The sequence below is a fragment of the Patiria miniata genome, unplaced genomic scaffold, assembly GCF_015706575.1.
Source record: "Patiria miniata isolate m_02_andy unplaced genomic scaffold, ASM1570657v1 HiC_scaffold_3, whole genome shotgun sequence".
NCBI classification, from domain to species: domain Eukaryota; kingdom Metazoa; phylum Echinodermata; class Asteroidea; order Valvatida; family Asterinidae; genus Patiria; species Patiria miniata.
The window spans coordinates 18,233,762-18,243,820 of NW_024037069.1; the positions used below are offsets into that span (position 1 = coordinate 18,233,762).

A 10,059-nucleotide genomic window follows, 5' to 3' on the forward strand; every position below is an offset into this window, starting at 1 on the left:
CGTTGTTCGAAAGCTTATGAGTAGGCAACAAGCTAAGGTGGCAAACACAGTCATGTGGTTGCTAAGGCAAACCGTCTGCCTTGTTCAGCAAAGTTAAGTAGCAAATCCGATAAGTACTTAGACGCTTTAGCAGAGCAGTGAAATTCATGCAGCACAAGAAAACATGGCCTTTTGAGCGTTGTGTTTCTCAGAAAATATGCTCAGTACGATTGAAATGTTAAATTATAACGGAAGAAGAAATTCTAAACTTCATGTCAGTGAAAAATCGCCGTCATCGATGCCGAAACGTCAATACTGGTTACTGATAACGCTGACCTTCAAGTCTGGAAGAATTCGTTCGAAAACCTCCCCAAATCTAGGTATTTATATCAATTGCTAGGAATTTCTCCAAATTATTTCACGAGTAGTTGAAACACTTATATCATGCAAGTATATTCCGAATTTCAGTTTAATCTGTTGTTGCAAACGCTAGTGTTACACCTTGAACTATCTCCAAGGAAAATTTTGACTACGATTTTCTGACGTTTCAACCATTATTTGCATTGTTCAGCAAAGCGCTGTAGGCGCTACAGTTGACCGATTCCGGCCAAGCAACACAATAACGTATGGTAGATTAGCATATTCATTAGCGTCCCTCGGCGTGTTTTGGCCTGGGTTTCGGTATCGACCAATGGAAGCCGGCAACAAGGGTGATACATATTAATTAATAACTCATGAAGGAGGATTTTCTCCAAATTTTACTGCACAACAATGGATAGGAATCTTATTAATATCCGTGAGGCTTTGAACGATTGACAAATACATGTATTGCAAACGCCAGTGTTACAACTTTCAAAAATGCACGTAGCCAGGCCTATTTTTCTAATTTCAACGAAAAACAATGAACATAATCACAACGATTTTAGCACATACTTGGATCATTATTAGGGAAATATATTCTGAAAGTTACCTGAAGATACTGTCTTCCAAACTGCAGAAATTAATTTTCAAAGATTTCACCCGGCAACGTGAACATGTCTGTGTACATGTATTTTTATTCAAAATTAAGTGTTACGTAACCTTTAGAAATCACCCGTCGCAACAACAAGGCTGAACAGGAAAGTCTCGAGACTCAAGATTTTTGGACGGAGAAAATGCAAGACGTAGTACATGATGCCACTAGTTACCTCTTTGCGCAGTAATTCCAATAGTAGTGTCTGTTGCGCCAATGATGCGCGCTCTCTATATCGCAGTCAAAATATTAAGGTAACTTCACATGAGAAGTTCTACACAAACTATACATTGTTTGAAAGCTTATGAAAAGGCCAAGAAGCTGGCACAGTACAGGCAAGTCTTGAGACCTAAGATTTTTGGAGAAAATGCAAGATGTAGTACATGCCAGTAGTTTTCTCTGCGCAGTAAATCCAATAGCATTCAAATATCGACTGCTTCGAGGGAAACTAGAGTGTTCCATGGATCACCGAGGGAGGATAGTTTTACTACACCACGAGATAAAGCAGTCAGTATTTGTTTTATAACACCTCTCCCATAGATTATGCTTGATTTTAGGACGATAACTGATTACTTTAATCTGAATATATAATATAAATATAACTTGTATTTGAATACGAAATTAGTTGAAAGTGAACTTGAACTTTTTCTAACAACCCCTTCACGAAATGTTTGAACCCAGCTCTGTAGCGCGCAACGGGCAACACACACCCCCTATGCATTTTTTAAAAACAGTGCGTATAGTACTTTGGTTGCTATGGTTATAAATGTAGTACTTTTGGCCAGCACACTGAAAGATAGCAAAAATAGAAAGTAACATGTGACTCGCTCTCAGCCAATCAAGACACAGAATCTGTAAGGGAGGTGTTATAATAATGCCTGTAAGCGCCAGCGATGCGCGCTCTCTATATCGCAGTCAAAAGGTAGCTTCACATGAGAAGTTCTACACAAACTATACGTTGCTCGAAATCCTATGAGTAGGCCAACAAGCTGGCACACAGGCAAGGCTTGAGACCCAAGATTTTTGGAGAAAATGCAAGATGTAGCACATGATGCCACTACATGTAGTTACCTCTTTGTGCAGTACATCCAATAGTAATGCCTGTAAGCTTATGAGCAGGCCAACCAGCTGGCAAACAGGTAGTCTTGGCCCTAGCCCTGTTGTGCCCATTCTTGAAAATCACGCATTCTCGAGAATGGGCATGCATCCTTGCTCAATCTTGGCAAAAAATAACTCTTCCAGATTGAGCGCACATTCTTGAGAATGCGCGACAAGATAACGGTCTTGTCGATGCCGAGCACCGGCTGCGCTTGGCAAGTCTAGCTGCATCCTCGTGACCTCGTTCACTGATTCTCAATAATTATAAGGCGCTGAAAAGTAGAGTGGATATGATAAGTAAAGGCGTATTGATATGGGGGGGGGGCGGGAAAAAATAAGAGACATAATAATACTAGTGCAAAGAATTCTGATTTTTGGGATAATAAAAGCGGGGGGGGGGACGTAAGAATGAAGAATGTGAAGAATGAGAATGAATACTGCGACATCCCATAGTGCTAATGCTATTTCCCATTTAAATTGCCACCAATTTATTGTTCACACCCCACCATAACGTCGCAGAGCTGGATTCTATCTAGTCAAAAGAGCAATTTTGGCAGCTTCTGGACATCGTTTTTTTTTCGTGGCACGCATATGATACATGCAGGGACTTGTAACTTGTCTAGCCTAAACAAAGCACTTCCCAGACTAGTTCCCAGTCCTCCGTTATTACAAAACTTCCCATAGTGGGCAGAAAAAAGCAATAATAACAGGTTTAATTTGATTCAAATTATCGTAGTTATACGAGTACGGAAGCATGGAACATTTTCTTTCTTCTTTATATGAATTGTTTCCCTTTTAACCGCTACACAATACATAATTATGTCGTGCAATGTTTGTTAAGATTGGGCAAAATTCATAAATTGTGCACGTGATATTCCCACCCAATCTTAAGAATGAGCGCTCATTCTTAAGAACGCGTGCTCGTTCTTAAGAATTGGCGCTCATTCTTAAGAATGCGCGCCCATTCTCGAGAATGCGTGATTTTCAAGAATGGGCACAACAGCCCCATAAATGTGGCCCATTTACTGGACTGCCTCCGTAAACATAGGCCACACATCCACATGTACAAAAACGTGTCGCACTTTGCCAAATTTTGATTTTCACATTTAGGCTTACTTTGTAGGTTTTTTTTGCTTTAGAAGCATTCTCACCCTCTTTATAGGCTAATCAGAAAGTGCTGCCTTTTTCAGATGTCTAATTTTTGTGAAATTTCATGTTGAAATTTTGATACGCAAACGTGTGCAAATGTATCTGGAAATTTCACGAAAAATGGACATCTGGAAAAGGCAGCACTTTCTGATTAGCCTATAAAGAGGGTGAGTATGCTTCTAAAGCAAAAAAAACCTACAAACTAAGCCTAAATGTGAAAATCAAAATTTGGCAAAGTGCGACACGTTTTTGTACATGTGGATGTGTGGCCTATGTTAACGGAGGCAGTCCAGTAAATAGGCCACATTTATGGGGCTATCTTGGCCCAAGACCAGCTTTCTTTTAATTTGTCTACGTGCAGTTGGTATAAAGTGCGTGCTGGCAAGCACAGCCAAACGACATCAACGTAGAGGGCGCTATCGACGAGACTAACCAAATCAGGGGCCAAGTTCGGGCAAGGACCATTAGTCGACTAGTGGTTGATTTGTGACGTACCTTACGCCTGCGCACTGATTGCAACGTGCGAACGTCTCTAGTCAAACGCTGGTCAAAATGTCATCGCAAAACTTAAGCGATATGAATGTGCGCGGCTATTGGTTACAAGCGAAGCAACCAACCCCAGTAGGCTGGTTCCAAATAGTCGACTAGCGTAGTCAACCATCGTCGACTAGACAGAGTTCGGGCAAACGTTAGTTAACCATTGGTCAAACTATAGTCCTTGCGCGAACTTGGCCTTAATTTGGTTTGTCTCGTCAATAGCGCCCTCTACCGTTGATGTCGTTTGGCTGTGCTTGCCAGCCAGCGCGCGCTATATACCAACTGCACCAATGAACTGCACGTGGACGAAAATAAATCAAAGGCGGTCTTGGGCCAAGACTAGTGCCGAGTTGGCTAGGTACCGAGATGGCTAGGTGCCAACTAGGTGCCGAGTTGGCAAGGTGCCGAGTTGGCACGTGCCAAGTTTTTGACACTCCCAAAATTTCCTTCCTTTACAACTGGTACTCGGTAATCAGCATTACATCGTGTGTTGTGCTGATGTCGGTAACTTTGGCACCTAGCCAACTCGGCACCTTGCCAACACGATGTAATGCTGATTACCAAGTACCAGATGTAATGGAAGGACATTTTGGGAGTGTCAAAAACTTTTTGGGGGGGGAGGGTGTGGAAGCAAGTCACTGAAAAGAAGGAAAGAATGTAGCATCCAAACACCACTTCTCATGTTGTGTACAAAGTCTATGGAGAGTCGAGAACATTTTCAAAGTATTCTAACAAAATTGGAAATGTTTCTTAGTCCAAGATTCATGTCTTCTACCTTTGGCAATGACTGACCTTCATTGAGATATATAATGAAAAAACGTGGCGTCAGGATGCAACTGCTTTCCCCTATTCCCCAATCTGAATTTCACAGGAGCAAGACAGACATCCAGGCAGAATCTTTCACTTTACATTTTTAATATTTGTATTATTTTAAGATCCTTTTCACAAAGTTTCATTTGTAATTACACACAGTGAAATTCAACTTCAAAAAGATCACTGATTTTGAGGTCTCGTTTACCTTTGGGTGACTTTAGCAGAGCAGGATTGATTTTGAAAAAAGGCAAAAACTTGCACAGTAAATTAATTTCTTACACATGATATGAATATTTGAAATAATTTGTACATTACATAATTACATTTGACTTTCTTAAATACAGGTGTGACACTGTGACCTAAAAGCTTTATTTTGCTACACCAAAAAAATAGAAAAAAAAACGATCAAGCATCTATTGCAAAAGTTCAAGACAAACAAAAGAAAATCAGACACAGTCCCCCCCCCCCCTCCACTATTTGAATTTCACACAAAATCAACATTTTGACAAAATTACACCCTCTGTGCATTTAAAAATTTGGTAAAATGGAAAGAAAAAAAACCAAGGTTTTGTGTTAACTTCACATATGACTGACATTACTATGTCATTAATTGTTTGGATTTTTTTCAAAGACTTCAGCTTCATCTTCTTGCATCACCTCCATCATGAGACAGCCAGGCATTGGTTGACGACCTCCAGTAAGTGGTTGTTCTCCAGTGCTGCTGCCACACGCTCCTTGTCTGCAAGCTGCTTGTTCACTGATGGAGAAACACAGATGACGAAACTAGACGTCACTTCTTCTACTAGCTAGTGTCGATAAGAATTGTTCAGACTTTGAAGATTAAGAAAACAACTAGCTTTTTGAAATGTACAAAAAACACAGAGCTGTGTTAAGTTAGTATAAGGCATAATATCAATTTTATCGCAAAGGACACCTTTAACAGCAAATGCATTGTGCTAGCTATTGTTCAGATGATCCGTCATGGGGCAGTTGTTTTGTACAATAGCATGCACAATGGTTTCTCCATTGAAGGGGGCCTCGTGAGTAAAGAGTGTTCACGTTTCCGGATCTGTCTATACTGAACTGCTTTGTTATCCATGTTTAACATTTTCTTATCAAAAGGAGATCACAAACAAAAGGAAATGACATCTAAAATCCTCAAAAAACCTGATACCAAAATTGTACAGTGTTCCTTTTTGTTTTGTTCTCAAGATCATGCAGTGAATGGAATAAAATTCTGAACCAAAGCAAAGAAATGGAGAGGGGGATTAATTCTTTGATTTAAAGGTAATATTCAGCATTTGCTTTTGAAGTAATTTTCAAAAATGAATGGATTTGGGGGTTAGTATTTTACAGCAAATGTTGTCACACTGACCTGTTTACAGTTTTGTGTTCATATAGATGCTGGAAAATCCAAGGGAAAAAAAGCTCTTCCTGTAGTCTGGCTCCCTGACCCTATTTCAGACTATACATTATTCGGATAATGTATAGTTCTGAGCGCCTAATACGCAGCTCGAATCCTCTCCAAAACATCATCCAATATTATACAAATAATGAATGTTTGTGAGTGCAATGGTAAGAATAATTTCATGAGGTGACAGATGAAATGTTTCATTCCAGTGTTTTTGATTGGCCCGTCTGACGCCGCCTGCGGTTCTAGCGTCCGTATTACGTACGTTGCCGACATGGGCCTGGGATACACGTTGCTGTGATATCATCTGCACGTGGTGCTAGTCTACGTATGTTTGGTTAGCAAAAAAATCTCTGTTTTGGAGGATAAATTTGGTGATATTTTGGAGGCAAAGTGTACGCGAGTTTTGAGTGCGAGACTGAGATAGGTGACTGAATTTATTCTTCAAATGTCCCCGTATACGCCACCTGGAATATAAGCTACAGGGACATTTTTCACTCAGCGTGAGAACCATGCCAACGTAAGCCGTGGCTTATCGATAATTAGGGTAATGTGACGATGTACTTTCTTATTTTTAATAAATTTCATTCCTCAGTAGCGATATTTTCGATGTATATTTCAATATCGATGTTTTCGAAGTTTCGATATTTCGATATTTCTCCAAAATCGGATATTTTCGATTTATCGATTTTATCAAATAAGTAACATCGGCGATATCGATATCAAACCAATATCGATAAAATCGATATATCGACGGTGCTTACAACTCACATCACATTCATACCAAATCTATGGCCAACGGACATTTCATTATGCAGCACCAGACGAATGGAATAAATTACCTCACCAAATAAAGATCAGCCCATCTTTGGAAAATTTCAAATCACAATTTAAGACACACTTGTTTAATGCTTTCAGAAGCGCAAAGAGACCTTTTTTGTGTATTTTTCGCTCTAAGAATTGTTTTTTACTATTATTATTAAAACTGAGCAAGTTATAGACGTCGGGGAATTGTCAGGTCAGGGAACCAGACTAGCTAGCTTGCAACCGTTCATGAATGTGTTCATGAACGAATGCAAAGAAAATGTGGACTTACTAAATTTGGTCAATTGGGGGCAGTATTGGAGAAAAAAAATCAGTTTTTTTCCCAACAATTGTCGGCCGACCATCGTTGGAAATTGATACAACAATTTCACACTTGCTGAAAATGACCGCACACCAGGTGCCATGATTTCACAGCACGATTGAGACTATTAATCACTTACAGTCAAGTAAGGTACTTCATAGTCATTTATTAGGTTATTTATGTGTGCAAATGTTGTACATTACCTTTAAGGGAAGGAGAATCAATAAGAAATTCCTTATTTCGTAGTTTTCTTACCTGCTTCTTCCGAAGCGTGACTTCCAGGAGTTATCTTGACATCAACCTGAAGAAAACGGGTGAACAATAAAACTTGCAATGAAACATTTCTAAAGAAAACTTTGGATGACAAACAACGAGATTCTCAAAAGGAGGAGAAGAAAGAAATCCTTTGATAATAATAATGAGTGTTTAGAAAGTGCATGTATCCACCATTATTAGTGCTCAAGGTGCTACATCATTATTAGCCTGCTCATTGGGCCAGTGAAACATTCCAAATACCATCTCAGCTCCCTGGGGAGTATACAGCTCGATGCTGCCATTTCGGCGCAAAGCAGCTTAAATCAACCACAATTTAACCACATCTGCCCTCACAGGTACATGTACCCATTTACTCCTGGGCGGAGAGAAGCAATGAGTAACAAAGTGCATTGCCCAATGGCACAAGCACCATAGCCCCAGCTGGACCAAGGGCGGATCCAGAACACAATTTTTTTGGGGGGGGGCCAAAAAAATTGTTTGGCCCCCCAAAAAGTGGGTCAAAAAAATTACGGCGTGGGGTTCGGGGCCCGCTTAAGGGCCCCGAACATTTTTTGGATTCTAGATGCTCTGTGGTGCGATCTGAGGCAATTTCTGACCACTTTAACCAATGTTTTTTTGAGAAAAAATGGTGGTGTACTCATTGCCTGCCTTTATTGCGATGTCACATAAAAATAAAAAAAAGTTGGTCTCGTTTTTTTTTGGGGGGGGGCCATGGCCCCCTTTGGCCCCCCCCCCCCCCCCCCCCCGGATCCGCCCTTGAGCTGGACTCGAACCTACAACCTGCAGAATAACCCGCAGACCAAAAAATTCAATGCTCCACACCACCAGGCCAAGGCGCGCCACATTTTAGCCTTGAGGAGGTTATAATAGAGTGTCAAGATCTCACCTTGAATCTTGGTGGTAGCGATCGGATAAGCTTGACCCGGATGGACAGACCAATCAGAGTGGCCATACTGCAGTGAGGTATTGTGGGAGTAAACATGATCTTGACCCGGTTTTCTTCATCGTTAACCTACAATTAAGACAATAAAAAAACACAGAAATTGGCTCATACTTGTTTCCAAGACAGAAAATGCTTATGCCCCCAACCCCTCCCCCCCAAAAAAAAAAATTAGCCTCGAAACAGAATCAATAAACAAATAAATCTTTCAAATTACATTTGTTTTTTACACTGATGTGATCACAAAATTTTCACTAGATTTTAATAGCCAAAAAGTTTTCCTGAAGTTGTAAATTAATCAAACAAATGTATCACCCCTGCCTATCCAAAAAGTCCCCCATAATTAAATGTTTTAACTGTTTTACCTCAACTTGTGAATGAGACACGACGTTCAAATCTTCCAAGCTGTACGGATGTTCAGGGTCATTAATGTGCCTGATAAGATGTGGAAAGATGGTCAAGAAATCAAACTATCCAAAAGATGAAACTATACAAAAGGGCAGTGTATATGACTGTGATGAACTGGTCCCGATTTATTTTGGCTCTTTTTTTACCCGCAAAGCACTGAACATGCACAGTGAGTGATTTTTGGGACATAGACATGTTTACCATGATGAATGTTTGTCTGGTTCCATGCTTTCATTGTTGTTGTGACTTTGTACTCACGAGATGGAAATGAGACCTAATGCATTTTCGGACTTTATTTCCTTTTTTTAAAAATCCAGAGCCACGAATCAGAAAACGAAGATGAGATATTCTGCAATTAAATGTAGGATTCAATTTACAACCAAAAAAGAAGACAATTATTACTTTTTTTGGGGAGATTGACAAAAAATTAAAAATGAGGGCAATGATGGAGGATCGACGATGGAGGATCGAACTGCACTGTCGTGATTCTGACTCTGAGTTTACTCCCATTACCCATTAGGCCACACGATTGCTTGGGTTTGGATGGGAATTGATGGGCCTACTTCAACGTGCGCATGAGGGTGTTGTATGATGTGCCGGGAATTGTGCCAGGAATTGCGGGACCAGTTCATGGTAATCACTTTGCTAAGAAGATTAAGATAATAATAGACTCACTTTTTTAGTAGGGACCACACACAATTTTTTAAAGGGTTTTAAAGCAACTTTTTGTGTCAAGTGAGAGAAGACATATATCTAGGCTCATTAGCTGTTTGAATTTTCGAAAACAGATAAGGGATTAGGCCTACTGAAATATGACCTTTAAAAAATTCTTCTTCAACTTATTTATTTGCTCACTTCTCTATGGCCGCCGTGGAAAAACTTTGCATGTATCTGCCTTGTTTACATACTAGGTAAAGTCCCCTGATTCTTCAATTCTGAAAATCACCCCTCGCCCCCCCCCCCCCCTCCCCCAATCATGCGTCACGCCCCGCCCCGGCCACTGTCTCTACACAAACACCATGACACGCCGACACTGCACTGCGTACCATCCGAGTCTCACGCGTCATGTTAAAAACCGGGAAAGTTAACAAAATGCATTGGTAATATAACTCAAAAGGATATCGAAAATCTCCCTGGCATCGATCTTGTCCGCGACATCATCGTTATCATCGTCCGCGGTGATTTCCCTGTCCGGTAACCGTTTGTGAATCGTGGGATTCACGTTGTCAAGTCTCTCACCATCTTCCATGTTAATTTCAATGCGTGCGTTTACAGTGGATATGACACAGTAAGGGGAGGCGCGGTTAAGC

General features: G+C 40.5%; 1 protein-coding gene across 1 annotated transcript; it reads right to left on the reverse strand.

The window, feature by feature from the left end:
* Positions 1–4,668: 4,668 nt before the first annotated feature.
* LOC119737590 (MIP18 family protein galla-2-like) lies at positions 4,669–10,028 on the reverse strand. Its single transcript, XM_038212046.1, has 5 exons — positions 9,872–10,028; positions 8,707–8,786; positions 8,288–8,413; positions 7,381–7,426; positions 4,669–5,345 (listed from the first exon to the last, which is right to left on the reverse strand). Exons 1-5 carry the CDS (start codon positions 9,996–9,998, stop codon positions 5,251–5,253), a joined length of 474 nt encoding a protein of 157 aa, XP_038067974.1. The 5' UTR covers positions 9,999–10,028; the 3' UTR covers positions 4,669–5,250.
* Positions 10,029–10,059: the final 31 nt, after the last annotated feature.